This window comes from Oncorhynchus kisutch, linkage group LG15 (assembly GCF_002021735.2).
Source record: "Oncorhynchus kisutch isolate 150728-3 linkage group LG15, Okis_V2, whole genome shotgun sequence".
Lineage (NCBI taxonomy): Eukaryota > Metazoa > Chordata > Actinopteri > Salmoniformes > Salmonidae > Oncorhynchus > Oncorhynchus kisutch.
This window is the reverse complement of record NC_034188.2, coordinates 81,253,708-81,277,644: the sequence shown is the minus strand read 5'-3', so window position 1 is coordinate 81,277,644 and position 23,937 is coordinate 81,253,708. Positions and strand designations below refer to the sequence as shown.

Genomic DNA, 23,937 nt, shown 5'->3' with positions numbered 1-23,937 from the left:
GTGATTCATTGTAAACTACCAAACCATGTCTGTGTTTTGAGAAATAGGGCCTAAAATCAGAGGGAGAACTACAATGATTTGGCCTGTTACCATTCAGGCCCCAACTCCTCCTCAAGCACTTCCCTTCCCTAGCCTATAGGGCTATTGCTATCTGCAAAGACTGGATTGATGTGTGTGTGAGACAGTTTTGGTTAGAATTAATCCTCTCAGAGACTACAGCTCTGGTGCTTATGCCCCCCCCCCTCCCTGTGCCAATGAAGGAGAGGTCAAAATCAACATCTGAGCTCTCACTTCCTCCATCCCCACTCTCTCCCTCCACCATCCCCAGTCTCTCCCTCCACCATCCCCAGTCTTTCCTTGGTGTTAAGTTGAGTGGGGAGTTGCCATGCCAACCCAGAGTGGGGATCCCTGTTCCGAACTAGGCCACACAGCAGTAGCGGCATTAAACAGTGTGTACGTGTGTGTGTGTGTGTGATGGATTCAGACCAGAACAATATGTTAAATCAGGTCAATCATTTGTCAGACCTCATTTTAGCACACACACACACACACACACACACACACTTTAAGAAAGACTCGGATCACAAATGAAATATGAAAACCTTGGTAGGAATCTGTATTTAAGATTGAACTCTACATACATTCATACATCTGTAGTGTTGAGGAACAGAGAGCGGACTGGTGTGTGTGTGTTCAGGATTCTTTACAGGAGACAGCCAATGTGATCCAGAGACACATGTTATAATGAACAATAAGGGCAGTGATTCAGGACTAAGAGACTGACTGGAGAGGAAAAACAGAGTGTGTTATGTGTGTGTGATGTTAGTCGCTGTCTCTCTCCTCCCGCGTTTGCATCTCGCTGAGTGTACTCTCGTCAATGTTCTCCAGGCTGTCTGCGTGCTGGATGCTAAGCTCTGACACAGGGATTGTGGGAAGTGTAGTCTGCTCAGGGTAGAGCCAGGGCTTAAAGCCTGGGTTGTGTCTCTGCTTCCACTCTCCGTACTTTAGACACGCCTTACTGATCTTCTTCATCGCCTGCACACACAGACAGAGAGAGGGAGACAGATCTGCATTTAGCCAGGGTTAAAAAGGAACACAAGCAGCAGAGAGCAGATGTGTTGTCTGCTGTACCATGTAGTAATATATAGATAGATAGATAGAGAGATAGAGAGATAGAGAGAGAGAGAGAGGTCTGCTGTACCATGTAGTAACCTAGTGAGAGAGAGAGATGTCTCCTGTACAATGTAGTAACCTAGTGATGGAGAGAGACAAACACCAAATTGAGACTGCATGCAGAATTCTGCAAAAATATCCTCCGTGAACAACGTAAAACAGCAAATAATGCACGCAGAGCAGAATTAGGCCGTAACCCACAAATTATCAAAATCCAGAAAAGAGCCATTAAATTCCACAACCACCTAAAAGGAAGTGATTCCCAAACCTTCCATAAACAAAGCCATCACCTACAGAAAGATGAACCTGGAGAAGAGTCCCCTAAGCAAGCTGGTCCTGGGGCTCTGTTCACAAACACACCCCTCAGAGCCCCAGGACAGCAGCACAATTAGACCCAATCAAATCATAAGAAAACAAAAATATTTATTTCCAATGTGTCAAGAAATTAACAAAAAAAACTGAGCAAACTAGAATACTATTTGACCCTAAACAGAGAGTACACAGTGACAGAATACCTGACCACTGACTGACCCCAAACAGAGAGTACACAGTGACAGAATACCTGACCACTGTGACTGACCCTAAACAGAGAGTACACAGCGGCAGAATACCTGACCACTGTGACTGACCCTACACAGAGAGTACACAGCGGCAGAATATCTGACCACTGTGACTGACCCCAAACTGTGACTGACCCAAAATGAAGGAAAGCTTTGACTATGTACAGACTCAGTGAGCATGGCCTTGCTATTGAGAAAGGCCGCCGTAGGCAGACATGGCTCTCAAGAGAAGACAGGCTATGTGCACACTGCCCACAAAATGAGGTGGAATCTGAGCTGCACTTCCTAACCTCCTGCCCAATGTATGACCATATTAGAGACACATATTTCCCTCAGATTACACAGATCCACAAATAATTTTAAAACAAACCCCAATTTTGATAAACTCCCATATTCACTGGGTGAAATTCCAGTGTGCCATCACAGCAGCAAGATGTGTGACCTGTTGCCACAAGAAAAGGACAACCAGTGAAGAACAAACACCATTGTAAATACAACCCATATTTATGCTTATTTATTTTCCCTTGTGTTCTTTAACTATTTGTTCATCGTTGCAACACTGTATATATACATAATATGACCATTGTAATTTCTTTGTTTTGAAACTTCTGTATGTGTAATGTTTAGTGTTAATTTTTATTGTTTATTTCACTTTTGTATATTATCTACCACACTTGCTTTGGCAATGTTAACATGTTTCCCATGCCAATAAAAAGAGAGAGAGAGAGGAGAGAGAGAGAGAGAGACAGAGAGAGACAGAGAGAGACAGGAGAGAGGAGAGAGGAGAGACAGAGAGAGAGAGACAGAGAGAGAGAGACAGAGAGAGAGAGACAGAGAGAGACAGAGAGAGAGAGAGAGAGAGTGAGAGAGGTCTGCTCTACCATGTACCAACCTCTGTTTGAGATCTATGTATTTTCATTTTATTTAAACTTATTTAACAGGGAAAGTCAGTTTAGAACAAATTAGATTTACAATGACGGCCTACCCTGGTCAAACCTTAACCCGGGTGGGACTCGCAATCACGGCCGGTTGTTATACAGCCTGGAATCGAACCAGGGCCTGTAGTGACCTCTAGCATTGAGATGTAGTGCCTTAGGAAAGACGGGGGAGAGCCCCAGTCTCATTCCCTTGAGATCCCATGGCCTATTTCAGCACACACACGTTTCTAGCCCAGGGAAGCATAGGAAGGATCATACATTATACACAGGTCCAGACAACCAGACTCTACTGAGACAGAGGGTAACGCATGCCTGCTCCCCATCTCTCCCCTCGCTCTCCTGGCTTCAGCATTATAATGTGGTGGTGGGAGTGTAATGCTGGGCAGTGTAGGCATAAGCAGTCTGGAATGTACTTACTTTGGGAGCCAGAAACTGGGAAGACTTGTTAACAACCCACTTGGGTAGTGAACCTGGGAGGGAGAGAGAGATTGATGTTACACCATGTCGTGTCATCCACGGTCAAATCACCCACTGTTAACAGATGTCACACACACGCTCACACCAGAACGGGTGATTTAGAGAGAATTAGATGGAGATATTATCAAGAGCAATACAAAGAGATGTGGAGGGAGGGAGGGAGGGAGGGAGGGAGGGAGGGAGGGAGGGAGGGAGGGAGGGGAGGGAGGGAGGGAGGGAGGGAGGGAGGGGAGGGAGGGAGGGAGGGAGGGAGGGAGGGAGAAAGAGAGAAAGAGAGAAAGAGAGAAAGAGAGAAAGAGAGAAAGAGAGAAAGAGAGAAAGAGAGAAAGAGAGAAAGAGAGAGACAGACCCTGACCTCCAGATCCATAGTTACTATGGCGATAGCTGTAGAAAGAAGGTCCTGAGTATGAATCATTCATTAACTCTCCAAGCACATTAACCACCAGGTGGTTGCTAAGGGGAGGACAGCTCATAATAAATCCTGGAATGGTATCAAACATGACATTTCCATTGACTCCATTCCAGACATCACTATGAGCCATCCTCCCCTCAGCAGCCTCCACTGATATACAGTGGGGTAAAAAAGTATTTAGTCAGCCACCAATTGTGCAAGTTCTCCCACTTAAAAATATGAAAGGCCTGTAATGTTCATCATAGGTACACTTCAACTATGACAGACAAAATGAGGGGGAAAAAATCCAGAAAATCACATTGTAGGATTTTTAATTAATTTATTTGCAAATTATGGTGGAAAATAAGTATTTGGTCAATAACAAAAGTTTCTCAATACTTTGTTATATACCCTTTGTTGGCAATGACAGAGGTCAAACGTTTTCTGTAAGTCTTCACAAGGTTTTCACACACTGTTGCTGGTATTTTGGCCCATTCCTCCATGCAGATCTCCTCTAGAGCAGTGATGTTTTGGGGCTGTTGCTGGGCAACACGGACTTTCAACTCCCTCCAAAGATTTTCTATGGGGTTGAGATCTGGAGACTGGCTAGGCCACTCCAGGACCTTGAAATGCTTCTTACGAAGCCACTCCTTCGTTGCCCGGGCGGTGTGTTTGGGATCATTGTCATGCTGAAAGACCTAGCCACGTTTCATCTTCAATGCCCTTGCTGATGGAAGGAGGTTTTCACTCAAAATCTCACGATACATGGCCCCATTCATTCTTTCCTTTACACGGATAAGTCGTCCTGGTCCCTTTGCAGAGAAACAGCCCCAAAGCATGATGTTTCCACCCCCATGCTTCACAGTAGGTATGGTGTTCTTTGGATGAAACTCAGCATTCTTTGTCCTCCAAATACTTGAGTTTACCAAAAGGTTCTATTTTGGTTTCATCTGACCATATGACATTCTCCCAATCTTCTTCTGGATCATCCAAATGCTCTCCAGCAAACTTCAGACGGGCCTGGACATGTACTGGCTTAAGCAGGGGGATACGTCTGGCACTGCAGGATTTGAGTCCCTGGCGGCGTAGTGTGTTACTGATGGTAGGCTTTGTTACTTTGGTTCCAGCTCTCTGCAGGTCATTCACTAGGTCCCCCCGTGTGGTTCTGGGATAATTTTGACCCCACGGGGTGAGATCTTGCGTGGAGCCCCAGATCGAGGGAGATTATCAGTGGTCTTGTATGTCTTCCATTTCCTAATAATTGCTCCCACAGTTGATTTCTTCAAACCAAGCTGCTTACCTATTGCAGATTCAGTCTTCCCAGCCTGGTGCAGGTCTACAATTGTGTTTCTGGTGTCCTTTGACAGCTCTTTGGTCTTGGCCATAGTGGAGTTTGGAGTGTGACTGTTTGAGGTCGTGGACAGGTGTCTTTTATACTGATAACAAGTTCAAAAAGATGCCATTAATACAGGTAACGAGTGGAGGACAGAGGAGCCTCTTAAAGAAGAAGTTACAGGTCTGTGAGAGCCAGAAATCTTGCTTGTTTGTAGGTGACCAAATACTTATTTTCCACCATAATTTGCAAATAAATTCATAAAAAATCCTACAATGTGATTTTCTGGGTTTTTTTTCTCATTTTGTCTGTCATAGTTGAAGTGTACCTATGATGAAAATTACAGGCCTCTCTCATATTGTTAAGTGGGAGAACTTGCACAATTGGTGGCTGACTAAATACTTTTTTGCTCCACTGTATATGTTGTGTGTATTACCCTTTGGATCCACATGTGCCAGGTAGGTAAGAGTGCAGTGGTCCGGTCCATGGCTCTGGATCAGGTAGCCAGTCTGGATGGACACCGCTCGTACCATGTCCTTCTTAGGGGGGTATTTCTACAGGAATACACAGTGGAACAGCCCTAGTTAGCACAGAACCCTCCATCTGAGGAAATGGTCTCAGCCACTGACAGTTCAACTGCTGTACAGTTGAATCCAGTTATCTGGGTTTGTTCTGCATGAGTGCAGTACACAGCCAGAACATTCAACCAAAATGTATTTAAATAAAATGATGAATTGCCCTGCACTTAAACAGAGTTTCAATTGAAAACATGACAGTCACTTATCAGGAGTTTACTGGCCAAAGTAATATTGTGGAGGGGTAAAGTGACAGTATGGATTCTCACTCAGTTAACTATCCTAGTTCCGCTCTGGATCTGTCAGTTCCTGACGCTGACCCTGCCTTGCCCATTAACAGTCAACTCTTACACACTCCTCTCACTAAACTCAATGTGTTTGTCTGGATGTAGGTTTGTCTTGCAGGTTTGTCTGAGTGTAGGTTTGTCTGAGTGTAGGTTTGTCTGAGGGTTTGTCTGTCTGGATGTAGGTTTGTCTGTCTGGATGTAGGTTTGTCTGTCTGGATGTAGGTTTGTCTGTCTGGATGTAGGTTTGTCTGTCTGGATGTAGGTTTGTCTGTCTGGATGTAGGTTTGTCTGTCTGGATGTAGGTTTGTCTGTCTGGATGTAGGTTTGTCTGTCTGGATGTAGGTTTGTCTGTCTGGATGTAGGTTTGTCTGTCTGGATGTAGGTTTGTCTGTCTGGATGTAGGTTTGTCTGTCTGGATGCAGGTTTGTCTGGATGCAGGTTTGTCTGGATGCAGGTTTGTCTGGATGCAGGTTTGTCTGGATGCAGGTTTGTCTGGATGCAGGTTTGTCTGGATGCAGGTTTGTCTGGATGCAGGTTTGTCTGGATGCAGGTTTGTCTGTCTGGATGCAGGTTTGTCTGTCTGGATGCAGGTTTGTCTGTCTGGATGCAGGTTTGTCTGTCTGGATGTAGGTTTGTCTTGCAAGTTTGTCTGAGTGTGTGTTTGTCTGAGTGTGTGTTTGTCTGAGTGTGTGTTTGTCTGAGTGTGTGTTTGTCTGAGTGTGTGTTTGTCTGAGTGTGTGTTTGTCTGAGTGTGTGTTTGTCTGAGTGTGTGTTTGTCTGAGTGTGTGTTTGTCTGAGTGTGTGTTTGTCTGAGTGTGTGTTTGTCTGAGTGTGTGTTTGTCTGAGTGTGTGTTTGAGTGTGGAAAGCAGACGCTTACAACAGCACTAGTCACAGGAGAGATCAACTTAACATTGATCACTCAGAGAGAGAGAAATAAGAAGAGGTCTGATTCCAAACCAAGCCCTTATCTCCTTCCTCCCTGCTGTAGGTGACTAGTCTTGTAAGGTCTCATTGAAGAGGAGAAGGGAGAGCAGTATTACAAAGGCTCCTCCAATAAGCTAAAGGTTCTTCTCCACTTCTCAAAGATCCTCGAGGACAAATTGTGAAGGGCAGAGCCACTGTACTGTGAGTGTTGAGTGAGCTAACCCTGAGCTACCACTGCCCTATCCAACACACAGGCTTTATCCAGCGTTAGCAGTGAGCTAACCCTGAGCTACCACTGCCCTATCCAACACACAGGCTTTATCCAGCGTTAGCAGTGAGCTAACCCTGAGCTACCACTGCCCTATCCAACACACAGGCTTTATCCAGCGTTAGCAGTGAGCTAACCCTGAGCTACCACTGCCCTATCCAACACACAGGCTTTATCCAGCGTTAGCAGTGAGCTAACCCTGAGCTACCACTGCCCTATCCAACACACAGGCTTTATCCAGTGTTAGCAGTGAGCTAACCCTGAGCTACCACTGCCCTATCCAACACACAGGCTTTATCCAGCGTTAGCAGTGAGCTAACCCTGAGCTACCACTGCCCTATCCAACACACAGGCTTTATCCAGCGTTAGCAGTGAGCTAACCCTGAGCTACCACTGCCCTATCCAACACACAGGCTTTATCCAGCGTTAGCAGTGGCACGGACCGATAAAGCTTTATTGAAATGCCAGAGGATTAAGTCAACTAATACACCCACAGTCTTACTAAGGTGAGTAAATACTCTACTTACTGTAAACACACATGACCCACCTTTATCAAACTGTACTTATGTACACACACACACACCTACTAAAGATACCCCAAGACATGTACATTTACAACATGTTCATTTAAATAGAGTGGACAGTCCTACCGAAGCATTTGTTTCCCACTGAGGTCAAGGGAAACTATTCTGCAGGTCTGTTCTCTCCCTTCTGTTTCTACCTACAGAGCGTTGAACAACCAGCTGGTTATCCACTGAGCCTATCCCAGACTCCTGGTCTGGTTCCTGGAGACATCGTCTAGGGCAACTGATTCTAATAATTAGCTGCTTGATAAGCTGAATCGGGTTTGTTGCAACTGGGGTTGGAGTGAACCTATAGAGGGGTAGTTCTACAGGAACAGGGTTGGAGAGCCATGGGCCAGGTGGTATAGTACAGGAACAGGGTTGGAGAGCCATGGGCCAGGTGGTAGAGTACAGGAACAGGGTTGGAGAGCCATGGGCCAGGTGGTATATTACAGGAACAGGGTTGGAGAGCCATGGGCCAGGTGGTATAGTACAGGAACAGGGTTGGAGAGCCATGGGCCAGGTGGTAGAGTACAGGAACAGGGTTGGAGAGCCATGGGCCAGGTGGTAGAGTACAGGAACAGGGTTGGAGAGCCATGGGCCAGGTGGTATAGTACACGGTTCTGGACCAGGATTCTCTCCTTGTACATGTTTATACTTACGGCATGTTTGACAGAGTAGTTGATGATGATGTAATCACTGCCCATGGGCAGCCAGGAGCGCAGCGTGATGACGTCACGGTTCCTCAGCGGCTTGGGACACTTCCCTAGACACAGACGAGGAGGAGCCTCATTAACATACAGACACACACAGCGCCAAGAACGTGGGTGTGTGTGTGCGTGTGTGTGTGTGTGTGTGTATGGATGTGTCGTACAGGAGTAGTAGCCCACGTCTGCGTTAACAGTGAGTTTTCCGATATCGAAGGTTTCGATGACGTTTGCGTCCCATTTCCTCCGGTACTCGATGTCATGAAGAACATCATACATGGTCTCAGCTGGCACGTCTTTACACGCCATCCGACACTGCAGGAGAAACACACGTCAACCATTAGTCGACCAAACACACACTAAAATAAATACTGTGCATACACTAAATACACTACCTAACTCCTGCTCTCCTTAATACACAGCTGACACCACCCGGATGACAAATCCCCTCCACTACTGTGTGTGTTTTTACATGAAGAGATGTGCCCAGTAGATACAGATGTGCCCAGTAGATACAGATGTGCCCAGTAGATACAGATGTGCCCAGTAGATACAGATGTGCCCAGTAGATACAGATGTGCCCAGTAGATACAGATGTGCCCAGTAGATACAGATGTGTCTCTAGCCTACAGCACCTAAACTGTAAATAAGTAACATTTTACAGAGGACAAACAAACAGCTACATGAAGTGTTAGAACCTTCCTTAAGCATGTGGCTTGGGAGGGCAGAGAGAAGAGAGGGTAGAGCAGCGGTTCCCAAATTAGGGGTTGCAACCCCATGTGTTATCAAAATGGGGTCGTTGTAGAATTTCCAAAATCCTGAATTTAAAAATAAAAAAAAATATATATATACACACACACAAATATAAAAGCAATATGTGAGTGTTGGTCTCATGTTTCATGAGCGGAAATAAAAGATTGCAGAAATGTTCCACACGCACAAAACGCTTCTTGTGCTGGTGGCAATAAAGGGCCAGCTTAAAATGTGCAGTTTTGTCACACAACACAATGCCACAGGTGTCTCAAGTTGAGGGAGCGTGCAATTGGCATGCTGACTGCAGGAATATCCACCAGAGCTGTTGCTAGAGAATTTAATGTTCATTTCCCTACCATAAGCTGCCTCCAACGTCATTTTAGAGAATTTGGCAGTCTGTCCAACCGGCCTCACAACCGACCACGTATAAGCACATCAGCCCAGGACCTCCACATCCGGCTTCTTCACCTGTGGGACCGTTTGAGACCAGCCACCCGGGCAGACGATGAAACCCAGGAGTATTTGTCTGTAATAAAGCCCTTTTGTGGGGAAAATCCTCATTCTGATTGACTGTCCTGGTTCCCCAATGGATGGGCCTGGCTCCCAAGTGGGTGGTCCTGGCTCCCAAGTGGGTGGTCCTATGCCCTCCCAGGCCCACCCATGGCTGCGCCCCTGCTCAGGAATGTGAAATCCATAGATTAGGGCCTAATGAAATTATTTCAATTGACTGATTTCCTTATATGAACTGTAACTCAGTAAAATTGTTGAAATTGTTGCATTTATATTTTTGTTCAGTAATATATATATATATATATATATATATACACACACACACACTAATTGATTATAATATCGCCTTTGTATTTCAAAATCCTTGTAAATGTGGTTAACCTTAAAAATCTAAGAGAAAATCATATAAATCTGAAAGTTCAAATTCAACTAGAGAGAGCCCTTAGATTGTGGGAAAAAGCCTCACTTGACCGTTGCACTTGAATCATTCCCACGGAGAATGGCTAAGCCCGTTACGCTATGAAACCACACACTATTGACGAGACTTTGATATTACCGGCCGCAATATGTTGAAAACAATATGTGGGGAGGCAGAGGCACAGAAACTCACACCTGGAGCGGCAGGTAGCCTAGTGGTTAGAGCGTTGGGCTAGTAACCAAAATGTTTCTGGATCAAATCCCAGAGCCGACAAGGTAAAAATCTGTCGTTCTGCTCCTGAGCAAGGCAGTTGAGTTGAGAAAACAATCAGAAATACTGTTAGAATGTTTTTCAATTGACTGCAATAGCCCCAATTAAGAGAGTAAACATTGGCTGTTAATTACAAAATGGTTGGGGTCATAAGAATTGTCAGATATCAAAATGGAGAGGAGACAGAGGAGAGGAGAGCAGGGAGGGAGGGAGAAGAGTGAAAGGAGGGATGGGGGAGAAGGAGAAAGGAGGGAGGGGGAGAGAGAGAGAAGAGCAGAGAAGATAGGGGAGAGAGAAGGGAGGGGAGAGAGAAGGGAGGGGAGAGAGAAGGGAGGGGAGAGAGAAGGGAGGGGAGAGAGAAGGGAGAGGAGAGAGAAGGGAGAAGGGAGAGGAGGGAGGGGAGAGAGAAGGGAGGGGAGAGAGAAGGGAGAGAGAAGGGAGAGAGAAGGGATGGGAGAGGAGAGAGAAGGGAGGGGAGAGAGAAGGGAGGGGAGAGAGAAGGGAGGGGAGAGGAGAGAGGGGAGAGGAGAGAGAAGGGAGGGGAGAGGAGAGAGGGGAGAGGAGAGAGAAGGGAGAGGAGAGGAGAGAGAGAAGGGAGGGGAGAGGAGAGAGAAGGGAGGGGAGAGGAGAGAGGGGAGAGGAGAGAGAAGGGAGAGGAGAGGAGAGAGAAGGGAGAGACGGGAGAGAGAAGGGAGAGACGGGAGAGAGAAGGGAGAGACGGGAGAGAGACGGGAGAGAGACGGGAGAGAGACGGGAGAGAGACGGGAGAGAGAAGGGAGAGACGGGAGAGAGAAGGGAGAGACGGGAGAGAGAAGGGAGAGAGAAGGGAGAGACGGGAGAGAGAAGGGAGAGACGGGAGAGAGAAGGGAGAGAGAAGGGAGAGACGGGAGAGAGACGGGAGAGAGAAGGGAGAGACGAGAGAGACGGGAGAGACGGGAGAGAGAAGGGAGAGACGGGAGAGAGAAGGGAGAGACGGGAGAGAGAAGGGAGAGACGGGAGAGAGAAGGGAGAGACGGGAGAGAGAAGGGAGAGACGGGAGAGAGAAGGGAGAGACGGGAGAGAGAAGGGAGAGACGGGAGAGAGAAGGGAGAGACGGGAGAGACTGGAGAGAGAAGGGAGAGACGGGAGAGTAAGTAGAGAGAAGGGAGAGTAAGTAGAGAGAAGGGAGAGTAAGTAGAGAGAAGGGAGAGACAAGGGAGAGACGGGAGAGAGAAGGGAGAGTAAGTAGAGAGAAGGGAGAGACGGGAGAGACGGGAGAGTAAGTAGAGAGAAGGGAGAGACGGGAGAGTAAGTAGAGAGAAGGGAGAGACGGGAGAGAGAAGGGAGAGACGGGAGAGAGAAGGGAGAGACGGGAGAGAGAAGGGAGAGAAGGGAGAGTAAGTAGAGAGAAGGGAGAGGAGAGAGCTTGTTTGTGTGTGGGGGTGAATGTTTAATAGTAAAACCGTTGGCACAGAATTATGCCAATGTCAGGCTCTTAAAAAATTAGAACGTGCGCGCACCCCCACACACACAACAGAGTTCTGCAAAACTGCCCTACAGTAACGCCATCTCCATGGTTACCTCAGCCAAGGGAAGACTCCACACCACAACAACAGACAGAAGATGGGGGAAGGGAGAACCTAGAGGTCGACCGATTAAATAAGCATGGGCGATTAATTAGGGCCGATTTCAAGTTCATAACAAATCGGTAATTAGGGCCAATTTCACTCCACGAGGAAACTGCGTGGCAGGCTGACTACCTGTTATACGAGTGCAGCAAGGAGCGAAGGTAAGTTGTTAGCTAGCATTAAACTTATCTTATAAAAAAACATCTTAACACTAGTTAAATACACGTGGTTGATGATATTACTAGTTTAACTAGCTTGTCCTCTGTTGCAAATAATGAATGCAGTGCCTGTTAATTTATCACAGAATCACAGCCTACTTCGCCAAACTGGTGATGAAGCGCATTCGCGGAAAAAAGCACTGTCGTTGCACCAATGTACCTAACCATAAACATCAACGCCTTTCTTAAAATCAATACACAAGTATATATTTTTAAACCTACATATTTAGTTAAAAGAAATTCATGTTAGCAGGCAATATTAACTAGGGAAGTTGTGTCACTTCTCTTGCGTTCAGTGCAAGTAGAGTCAGGGTATATGCAGCATTTTGGTCCGCCTGGCTCGTTGCGAACTGTGTGAAGACCATTTCTTCCTAACAAAGACCGTAATTAATTTGTCAGAATTTTACATAATTATGACATAACATTGAAGGTTGTGCAATGTAACAGCAATATTTAGACTTATGGATGCCACTCAGTTGATAAAATACAGAACGGTTCCGTATTTCACTGAAAGAATAAACGTTTTGTTTTCGGGAATGATCGTTTCCGGATTCGACCATATTAATGACCAAAGGCTCGTATTTCTGTGTGTTATTATATTATAATTAAGTCTATGATTTGATATTTGATAGAGCAGTCTGACTGAGCGGTGGTAGGCACCAGCAGGCTCATAAGCATTCATTCAAACAGCACTTTCCTGCGTTTGCCAGCAGCTCTTCGCAATGCTTGAAGCACAGCGCTTTTTATGACTTCAAGCCTATCAACTTCCGAGATTAGGCTGGCAATACTAAAGTACCTATTAGAACATCTAATAGTCAAAGGTATATAAAATACAAAAGGTATATAGAGAAATAGTCCTATAATTCCTATAATAACTACAACCTAAAACTTCTAACCTGGGAATATTGAAGACTCATGTTAAAAGGAACCACCAGCTCATGTTCTGAGCAAGGAACTTAAACGTTAGCTTTTTTACAAGGCACATATTGCACTTTTACTTTCTTCTCCAACACTTTGTTTTTGCATTATTTAAACCAAATTGAACAAGTTTCATTATTTATTTCAGACGAAATAGATTTTTATTTATGTATTATATTAAGTTCAAATAAAAGTGTTAATTCAGTATTGTTGTAATTGTCTTTATTACAAATATATAGAAATAAATAAATATATACATTTCAAAAACGGCAGATTAATCGTTATCGGCTTTTTTTGGTCCTCCAATAAATCGGTATCGGCGTTGAAAAATCATAATCGGTCGACCTCTAGGAGGAGTGCACTACTTTCAATCACAGCCACATGGGGATAACCCTAAACACTATATGAGGAACCCCATCTTTCAACAGCCAAATATACATTCTAGTCTATCCAGCTTACTATCTATGGTCATGAGGACCTGTTATCAGTTACTACTGCAGTTTCACTGGTGATTCAGTAACCCAACTCTGTGTGTGTGTGTTGGACTAAGGACTTAAAAGTCACAATGGAGTTGAGAGAATAATGAAGCGATTGTGTCCTCAGGGCAGACTGAAACAGGAGGGGGAAGACTATCAATGCAATTCTATTAAACTAATTCAGTACAATCCTCTACTGATGAGGGTAAAAAACGAGACTAAACTGTGGTGCGTGTGTTTGAAACGTAAAACTGAAATTCCATGTGCGAGCGGTCAATGTTGGCAGTATACGTGTGTATGTATGTATGTGGTCCTGTGGACCAGACAGTAGATGCTCACAGTCACATGACACACAACCTCTAACCTCAAACATTATACACACACCCTTCCCCCTGCATCAGACTGCACTACAGTCCACTGCTGTGTTTAATCAAACATCCCTCCTTCTCCCTTGCTCCCCCACTCCCCTCCCCCACCCCACTCCCCTCCCCCACTCCCCTCTCTCTCCCTCTCCCAGGCCTGTCAAAGCTCATGTGTTCTGCTGGACATGGGTAGACGCATGTGGAAGAGAAGGATGAGAGGGGATGAGTGTGTATCTGTATACCCTCAGTGAACAGGGTTTCCCCTCAGTCCTCAGGGTGTGTGTGGGCTGGAGAAGGTCCAAGCAGTCCCTGTCAGTCTGACAGCTTGTTAAACCAGCCACATACAGGGCATTTCAGAGTGTGTGTGGGCTGGAGAAGGTCCAAACAGTCCCTGTCAGTCTGACAGCTTGTTAAACCAGCCACATACAGGGCATTTCAGAGTGTGTGTGGGCTGGAGAAGGTCCAAACAGTCAGTCTGACAGCGTGATAAACCAGCCACATACAGGGCATTTCAGAGTGTGTGTGGGCTGGAGAGAGTCCAAACAGTCAGTCTGACAACTTGTTAAACCAGCCACATACAGGGCATTTCAGAAAGTATTCAGAACCATTGACTTTTACCACATTTTGTTACGTTACAGCCTCATTCTAAAATGGATTTACATAAAAACCTTTCCTCATCAATCTACACACAATACCCCATAATGACAAAGTGAAAACAGGTTTTTAGAAGATTTACTAATTTATTTAAAATAAAAAACAGAAATACCTTATTGATTGGACATGAATTGGAAAAGCACACACCTTTATTAAAATAAGGCCCCACAGTTGACAGAGCAGAAACCAAGCCGAGAGGTGGAAGGAGTTGTTCGTAGAGCTCCGAGACAGGATTGTGTAGAGACACAGATAGAAGGTCCAAGAACACAGTGGTCTCCATCATTCTTAAACGGAAGAAGTTTGGAACCGCCAAGACTTTTCCTAGAGCTGGCCGCCTGGACAAACTGAGTAATCGGGGGAGAAGGGCCTTGGTCAGGGAGGTGACCAAGAACCCGATGGTCCCGCTGACAGAGCTCCGGGGTTCCTCTACTTTATGGTAGTGACCAGATGGAAGCCACTCCTCAGTAAAAGGCACATGATAGCTCACTTGGAGTTTCCCAAAAGGCACCTAAAGGACTCTGACCATGAGAAACAAGATTCTCTGGTCTGATGAAACCAAGATTGAACTCTTTGTCCTGAATGTCAAGTGTCTCATCTGGAAGAAACCTGGCACCACCCCTACAGTGAAGCATGGTGGTGGCAGCATCATCATGCTGTGGGGATGTTTTTCAGTGCCAGGGACTGGGAGACTAGTCAGGATTGAGGGAAAGCTGAACGGAGCAAAGTACAGAGAGATCCTTGATGAAAACCTGCTCCAGAGTGCTCAGGACCTCAGACTGGGGTGAAGGTTCACCTTCCAACAGGACTGGCCAGAGCCCAGACTTGAACCTGATCGAACATCTCTGGAGAGATCTGTAAACAGCTGTGCAGCAGCAATCCCCATCCAACCTGACAGAGCTTAAGAGAATCTGCAGAGAAGAATGGGAAAAACTACCCAAATACAGGTGTGCCCCGCTTGTAACTTCATACCCAATAAGACTCGAGGCTGTAATCGCTGCCAAAGGTGCTTCAACAAAGTAAAGAGTCTGAATACTTACTGTATGTAAACGCAACATATTTTTTTAAATATTTTTTATATACCTTCGCAAACAAAAAAAAAAACTTTAAATGTTTTGGCTTTGTTATTATGGGGTATTGTGTGGAGATTGGTGAGTGGAAAAAACAACAAAGTCAAGGGGTCTGAATACTTACCGAATGCACTGTACATACAGAAGCTCAGCCTGCCTTTGTGTGTCAGTATAATGATGATGGGAGTTTAATAGAGATGCTGATGATATTGCTGACTAATGGTTACAGGCTGATATATTGTTGATGATAATGATGATGATAATTATTCTGCTAATGATGATGAGGATGATGAAGACAAAGACCTCTCCCCCAACCTCCCCCTCCGTCTTGGGGTTTCAATGCCTCTACACTTTACATGCCCCTGTTCTTCACTACTGTGGGCACTCAGAGGAGAACACTACAACAGCCTGGATCTCTCTCTCTCACACACACTTTCTACATTCATCAGCTGGGAGAGCATCCAGGCTTTTATTTCAGTCTATAAATAGAAGAGCAAGATCATAGCATCAATGCCTCCTGAGCATGGACACACACAACCATATTGACACACAACACATACATTTACATACGAGTTTAGAGAGAGACACACAAGGATGTAACGGTTTGAGGGAGACTCCCAATCAGTGTGTGTATCCTGCTATGTGTGGTAAGGGGACTGCTGTCCTCCCTCTGTGCATGTGTGTGGAGCTATTATGAGAAGGTCCAGCTGTCCTGTATGAATACACAGAGAGATTACCTCTGCACACAAACGGAGCACCACACACACACACTCCCCTACAGGCATGAGTGCAGAGAGAGAAGGCCTCTCCTTAAGCACACATTAAACACTCCGTGGCATTACGCAAATCAGGCCAACGGACACTTCAGAGACAGATAGATGACAGCTCATATAACAGGCTTACTGCCTACCTACCAGACCCATCATAGGATCCCTTCTCTGACCGGCACGTCTGTCAAAAATGTGTGTGCCAGTTAAGGTACCTGCCATTCAGTAGCCCACACTCACAGGTAGCAGAACAGACTACCTGCAGCTTCTTACGTCTCTCACTCACACACACACACACACACACACACACACACACACACACACACACACACACACCTGTTTGAGTTCACAGTAGCCTGCTCCTCCAGTGTGATGTCAGAGATGATTAAACACGTATACAGTCCACACACATCCTGTTTGACCTTCTGTTTCCCTCTCCCCCTCCTCCCTTCATCAAACAACTCTATGTGAACACCTGTTTGCCGGCTATCCTGCCACAGACCCGGATACACACACGCTGGCACCTACAACACACACCTGACCTAGGCCCTGATCTAATTCTGTCCTTTCTTCCTGTAAATAACACTTCCTTGCCCTCCTTTGAGTAATATTACGTAAGGGGTTGAATTTAGGCAATTTTATACTTCCTAGTATGGGACTGTGTGACCAAGGTAGCCCGTATGGTGCCCTCTGCTTTACACACATTATATTCAGCTGTTTACCGGCCTAACCTGTTCTCACCTTAATCTTGTGGAGTGACTTCTCCTCGTCTCCTCCTATAGTCTGGGTCCACACGGTCATGCCAGTTTTGTTGTAGGTCAGACTCCAGCCCTCCTCGCTCCCGCACTCCTCCTTGAAGTTGCTGAATGCCCGGTCGTCCGGGATCAACACCGACTCCGCCGACATGATCTGTTGGCGAGGAGCGCGAGCTCGCTCTTCTGCAGGTCACCGGGAAGAACAACGACGAGACCGAGCCGAGGTAGGGGAACTCCCGGTGGCGAAGAGACCCAATCCCGAGGCAAACTGGGACGAACGGGCGCCTGTGAAGAGTGACTGGGCTAAACGACGCACTCCTCTATCCTCTGAGTGAATTATTCATCTAATTTAATTTATCGCCGAGCAAGCAACCCGCTAAACCGAGTCTTGTTATGATGGGTGTTAGAAAGGGGAGGTGCGCTGGATCACCGAAAGCGTACAAAAACGAAGAAAGCACAAAAACACCGGTATAAAAATAACATATATTTCATAGAAACTATAGTCACGAGTGGAAGCTTTCCGGCTTTTATCTTACAACACTATTGACCCTCTGGCGTGAATCAATTGCAGTTCAATATGGTCCGCAGCAGCTATTTCAGGGAGCCATATGTTTCTGCTGTCTCACGGCGACTCGGCTGGAAATGAAAGGCTGACAAGTCCGAGGGTTATGATCATTCGTTGCCAGTTTACATTTCAGTTCCCCTGCTTCGCTGTGTGCCCCCCTATGGTCCCTCGACGTCGTTGATGGTGCAGTGTGGAGAAAAGAGTACAGCGTTGGTGACACACAGAGAAGCGATAAAAGATTGACAATCGAAGTGAAACCGCCCACTCGGCTACGTGCACTCACATCCTTCTATAAGGGACCAGAAATCAGCTGCGCGCCTGGTCCTATAAACTGGCGGGTGCTCTCCTCCCTTCCTCCATCCCTTTTCCCTGTTGTTGTTTATTTTCTAACTATTTGTCTGTCTATTTCAACAACAGAACCATTACTGCGGGAGATGGCTTTGGGAAAATGCCTTTAGGAAGTGACGTTTCTAGAATTTGAAGACAATTGGAGGGTTAGCCTAAAGCTGGTAGGTGGTCTGGGGGCATTCTCCCCCGGGGTAAAAATTGAATTTCAGCAGCTAAATGCATTTGGTGCACTTTGAGATACACATTGAGAGATTAGAATAGTGAGAGACCGACCGCAGACCACGTGTAACCACTCCAGCCCAGGACCTCCACATCAGGCTCCTTCACGTGTGTGATCGTCTAAGTCCAGCCACCCAGACAGCTGATGAAACTGTCAGAAACCATCTCAGGGAAGGTCATCTGCGTGCTCGTCGTGCTCACCAGGGTCTTGACCTGACTGAAGTTTGGCGTCATAACCGACTTCAGTGGGCAAATGCTCACCTTCTTTGGCCACTTCAGAGATGAATCCTGGTTTCAACTGTACCGGGCAGATGGCAGACACTGTGGGGCCCATGGTGGCGGTGGGGTTATGGTATGGACAAGCATAAACTACGGACAACGAACACAATTGTATTTTATCAATAGCAATTTGAATGCACAGAGTGACAAGATTCTGAAGCCCATTGTTGTGCCATTCATCCGCCCCTATCACTTCATGTTTCAAAATCAAAACAAATTTTATTTGTCACATACACATGGTTAGCAGATGTTAATGCGAGTGTAGCGAAATCCTTGTGCTTCTAGTTTCGACAATTCAGTAATAACCAACGAGTAATCTAACCTAACAATTCCACAACTACTACCTTATACACACAAGTGTAAGTGGATAAAGAATATGTACATAAAGATATATGAATGAGTGATGGTACAGAACGGCATAGGCTAGATGCAATAGATGGTATCAAGTACAATATATACATATGAGATGAGTAATGTAGGGTATGTAAACAAAGTGGCATAGTTTAAAGTGGCTAGTGATACATGTATTACATAAAGATGCAGTAGATGATATAGAGTACAGTATATACATATACATATGAGATGAGTAATGTAGGGTATGTAAACATTATATTAAGTGGCATTGTTTAAAGTGACTAGTGATACATTTTTACACCAATTTCCATTATTAAAGTGGCTGGAGTTGAGTCAGTGTGTTGGCAGCAGCCACTCAATGTTAGTTGTGGCTGTTTAACAGTCTGATGGCCTTGAGATAGAAGCTGTTTTTCAGTCTCTCGGTCCCTTCTTTGAAGCACCTGTACTGACCTCGCCTTCTGGATGATAGCGGGGTGAACAGGCAGTGGCTCGGGTGTTTGTTGTCCTTGATGATCTTTATGGCCTTCCTGTGACATCGGGTAGTGTAGGTGTCCTGGGGGGCAGGTAGTTTGGCCCCGGTGATGCATTGTGCAGACCTCACTACCCTCTGGAGAGCCTTACGGTTGTGGGCGGAGCAGTTGCCGTACCAGGCGGTGATACAGCTCGACAGGATGCTCTCGATTGTGCATCTGTAGAAGTTTGTGAGTGCTTTTGGTGACAAGCCAAATTTCTTCAGCCTCCTGAGATTGAAGAGGCGCTGCTGCGCCTTCTTCACAACACTGTCTGTGTGAGTGGACCAATTCAGTGTGTCCGTGATATGTACGCCGAGGAACTTAAAACTTACTACCCTCTCCACTACTGTCCCGTCGATGTGGATAGGGGGGTGCTCCCTCTGCTGTTTCCTGAAGTCCATTATCATCTCCTTTGTTTTGTTGACGTTGAGTGTGAGGTTATTTTCCTGACACCACACTCCAAGGGCCCTCACCTCCTCCCTGTAGTCCGTCTCGTCGTTGTTGGTAATCAAGCCTACTACTGTAGTGTCGTCCGCAAAGTTGATGATTGAGTTGGAAGCGTTCATGGCCACGCAGTCGTGGGTGAACAGGGAGTACAGGAGAGGGCTCAGAACGCACCCTTGTGGGGCCCCAGTGTTGAGGATCAGCGGGGTGGAGATGTTGTTACCTACCCTCACCACCCGGGGGCGGCCCGTCAGGAAGTCCAGTACCCAGTTGCACAGGGCGGGGTCTGGGTCTCGAGCTTGATGACGAGTTTGGAGGGTACTATGGTGTTAAAAGCATTCTCACATAGGTATTCCTCTTGTCCAGATGAGTTAGGGCAGTGTGCAGTGTGGTTGCGATTGCGTCGTCTGTGGACCTATTGGGGCGGTAAGCGAATTGGAGTGGGTCTAGGGTGTCAGGTAGGGTGGAGGTGATATGGTCCTTGACTAGTCTCTCAAAGCACTTCATGATGACGGAAGTGATTGCTACGGGGCGGTAGTCGTTTAGCTCCGTTACCTTAGCTTTCTTGGGAACAGGTACAATGGTGGCCCTCATGAAGCATGTGGTAACAGCAGACTGGGATAATGATAATGCATGGCCCCATGGCGCAAGGATCTGTACACAATACCAGGAGGCTGAAAATGTTCAAATTCTTCCATAGGCTGCTTTACATCATTTGAGTCAATTGGAGGTGTACCTGTGGTTGTAGTTCAAGGCCTGCCTTCAAACTCGGTGCCTCTTTGAAATCAGCCAAGAAATCAGCCAAGACCTCAGACAAAAATGGTAGACCTCCACAAGTCTGGTTCATCCTTGGGAGCAATTTCCAAATGCCTGAAGGTACCATGTTCATCTGTACAAACAATAGTAACCAAGTAAAAACACCATGGGACCACGCAGCCATCGTACCGCTCAGGAAGGAGACGTGTTGTGTCTCCTAGAGAAAAGTGTGAAAAGTGCAAAACAATCCCAGAACAACAGCAAAGGAACTTGTGAAGATGCTGGAGGAAACAGGTACAAAAGTATTTATATCCACAGTATTGGATGGCATCATGACGATGGAAAATTATGTGGCTATATTGAAGCAACATCTCAAGACATCAGTGGGGGGTGCTCCCTTAAAGCTTGGTCGCATATGGGTCTTCCAAATGGACGATGACCCCAAGCAAACTTCCAAAGATGTGGAAAAATGGCTTAAGGACAACAAAGTTAAGGTATTGGAGTGGCTATCACAAAGCCCTGACCTCAATCCTGTAGAAAATGTGTGGGCAGAACTGAAAAGCGTGTGCGAGAAAGGAGGCCTACAAACCTGACTCTTGTGGAAGGATACCCAAAATGTTTGACCCAAGTTAAACAATTTAAAGGCAATGCTACCAAATACAAATGGAGTATATGGAAACTTCTGACCCACTGGGAATGTGATGAAATAAAAAAAAAGCTGAAATAAATCACTCTCTACTATTATTCTGACATTTCACATTCATAAAATAAAGGGGTGATCCTAACTGACCAAAGACAGGGAATAAACAGGGAATAAACTGGTCCTGAACATCTCTAAAACTAAGAGCATTGTATTTGGTACAATCATTCCCTAAGTTCTAGACCTCAGCTGAATCTGGTAATGAATGGTGTGGCTGTGGAACAAGTTGAAGAGACTAAATTACTTGGCGGTACCTTAATTAAATTGTAAACTGTCATGATGGTCAAAACATATAGATTCAATGGTTGTAAAGATGGGGAGAGGTCTGTCTGTAATAAAGATATGCTCTGCTTTCTTGACACAACACTCCAAAAAGCAAGTCCTGCAGGCTCTAGTTTAGTCTAATCTTGATTATTGTCCATTCACATGGAGTGTTGCAAGGAATTCGAGCATTTACAAGCATTTCGCTACACCCGCAATAACATCAGCGTATGTGTGTATGTGACCAGTAATATTTGATTAGATTTAGGAAGGACCTAGTTAAGCTGCAGCTGGCCCAGAACAGAGAAGCACGTCTTGCTCTTCATTGTAATCAGAGGGCTGATATAAATACAGTCTCTCTTGGCTAAGAGTTGAGGAGAGACTGACTGCATCACTTCTTCTTTTTATAAGAAACATTCATGTGTTGAAAATACCAAATAGTTTGCATAGTCAACGTACACACAGCTCTGACACACACACTTACCCCACCAGACATGTCACCAGGGGTCTTTTCACAGTCCCCAAATCCAGAACAAATTCAAGAAAGCGTACAGTATTATATAGAGCTATTATTGCTGTCACGCCCTGACCATAGAGCCCTTGGTTCTCTATGGTGTTTAGGTCAGAGCGTGACTAGGGGGGGGGGGGGGGGGTTCTAGTCATTGATTTTCTATGTGGCTGGGTTGTATGGTTCCCAATTAGAGGCAGCTGGTAATCGTTGCCTCTAATTGGGGATCATATTTAGGAAGCCCTTTCTCACACCTGCTTTGTGGGATATTGTTTTGTGTATGTGCATGTAACACCACTGATGTCACGGTTTGTTGTTTGTTGTTTTGTTTGGAAGTTCTGCTTTATTAAAAGATGTGGAACTTTAATCACACTGCGCTTGTCTATTATTGTTCTGTATTATGTCATGTTTTGTGTGGATCCCAGGAAGAGTAGCTGCTGCTTTTGCAATAGCTAATAGGGATCCTAATAAAATACCAAAAGGATGGCACCTTTAATTCTAAAAGTGGAGGTGAAAGGCAGGCAATATATAACACTTCTGCATGTAAATAGTTCATTTAGATTTGCCGGCAAGTGATGGACAAGTGCCTTTAAGACTTTAATGTCAATCCCTGACAAGATATAAATATATAAATATAAAATATATTTGGATGATACCCCACCTGGGTCTAATACTGTATGCCTGAATAAGTCCCTTATTCTGGTATCTGATATATCAGGCCTGGGTAGGCTACAGTTTTAATGACTGTATATTTATTAGTCTGGGAACAGAACACAGTTCAATGTGGAGACGCAATAAAGCAATAGTGACACGTTTCCTCTTGGCTTTGAGCTATTGCTGTGGGGGCTCTGGGTTTGGATGAATGCCACCGGTGCTTTTCCTGCTCAGGTGGAGAAAATCTCTAAACTTTTTAAACTCTGAAAAAGGAAAACCATTTCCCTCTCTTGGAAAAGCCATGTTCTCTCATCCACACCTGGTAGTGACTCACTCAGGTATTTACCCAGAAGCAAACACAGAGCAAACTGTTCAAATGATTCTTTTTCAAACATTGGCCAGGACCAGCAAATGAACGTTACATTCTGCATATGATTTCTCCTTTGAGCATTAGGCTATTGGGCCGCCCTTACATTCAAATTGTATGTTGTTACTACAAAACAGCAACTTCTTTGGAATCTTGGTTTCACAGCCATACTTTTGTTTTTACTGTAAGGTGAGGTCATGTGGTCAAGTAGGTTTATAGAGTAGCTGTTCTGCAAAATACCAAAAGCAAAGAAAATATATTTTACAGGGTGATCAACTGTGAAGGGTCTTGTGATATGTAGCCAATATGAAAGCCGGCCTGTAAAGTTACATTTGAATGTGATATGTGATCAAATGTGATCAAAATGTTGACTCTAGGTAATAGATGTCTCCACTTTTCCTCTTTGCCTACAGTACAGAATAGCAAACATGTTGTTTTCCTATTGAATGTACATGGTACATTTCCTCTGCTCCCACATCGTGTGGAACTGGTGACCAGAACCAGCCTCTGTAGGCAATTGGACGGTGCATGTATTAGGCCTAGTAAGTGGTGTGTAGTGACTGCTGACTGCTGCAACACAACTCCTGTTTGTTACTTTATCCAGCCTCCGCAATGCCACAGAATCTGGACGCCATCTGGTGGTGAATCATGGTCAAGGAGAAAGTTGTTTTGTTTGCTATAAAGTAGAATAAACATTTAAAAAAAATTATGTGGAAGTTGCTTTAGATGAACTTGTATGTGGAACATTTTAAGACTATGAATAAATCCTGAGTAAACCTTCATAAGATGTGCTGGAGTAGCATTCTGTGATACCAGGAAGCAGAGCCAGTTAGTTTCTGTAGGAAAAAACTACTATTCCCATGATGCAGTTCGTGTTCCATTGACATCCATGCTGCTGTTGTTTTTGTCCTGTCACTGCAGTCAACCATCACAGGGTAAATAACGGTCTGTAGGAGGAATAGCAGCAGTAGACTTCAATTAAAGGACTATTATCAGGC

The 23,937-nt window shown here is 45.3% G+C and overlaps 1 protein-coding gene across 2 annotated transcripts; it reads right to left on the bottom strand.

The window, feature by feature from the left end:
- Nucleotides 1-588: 588 nt before the first annotated feature.
- Nucleotides 589-17,995, bottom strand: LOC109879396 (START domain-containing protein 10). 2 transcript variants are annotated; one of them, XM_031791174.1, is made up of 6 exons: nucleotides 16,959-17,995; nucleotides 8,365-8,512; nucleotides 8,153-8,256; nucleotides 5,309-5,426; nucleotides 3,089-3,141; nucleotides 589-1,035 (listed from the first exon to the last, which is right to left on the bottom strand). In XM_031791174.1, the coding sequence occupies exons 1-6, from the start codon at nucleotides 17,121-17,123 to the stop codon at nucleotides 823-825; spliced, it is 801 nt and encodes a 266-aa protein (XP_031647034.1). In that variant the 5' UTR covers nucleotides 17,124-17,995; the 3' UTR covers nucleotides 589-822. The 2 variants fall into 2 exon arrangements, with proteins under 2 accessions (XP_031647034.1, XP_031647033.1); XM_031791173.1 differs by having other exon boundaries at nucleotides 8,153-8,512; nucleotides 16,959-17,836.
- Between the last annotated feature and the right edge of the window lie 5,942 nt (nucleotides 17,996-23,937).

Coding starts and splice junctions, on each gene's coding strand:
- LOC109879396 (XM_031791173.1), bottom strand. CDS start 17,123: ATGTCGGCGGAGTCGGTGTTGATCCCGGACGACCGGGCATTCAGCAAC. Junction 5,427..8,152: donor ACTACTCTGTCAAACATGCC/GTAAGTATAAAC, acceptor GTATTCCTGTAG/AAATACCCCCCTAAGAAGGA. Junction 3,142..5,308: donor GGCACATGTGGATCCAAAGG/GTAATACACACA, acceptor TCTCCCTCCCAG/GTTCACTACCCAAGTGGGTT.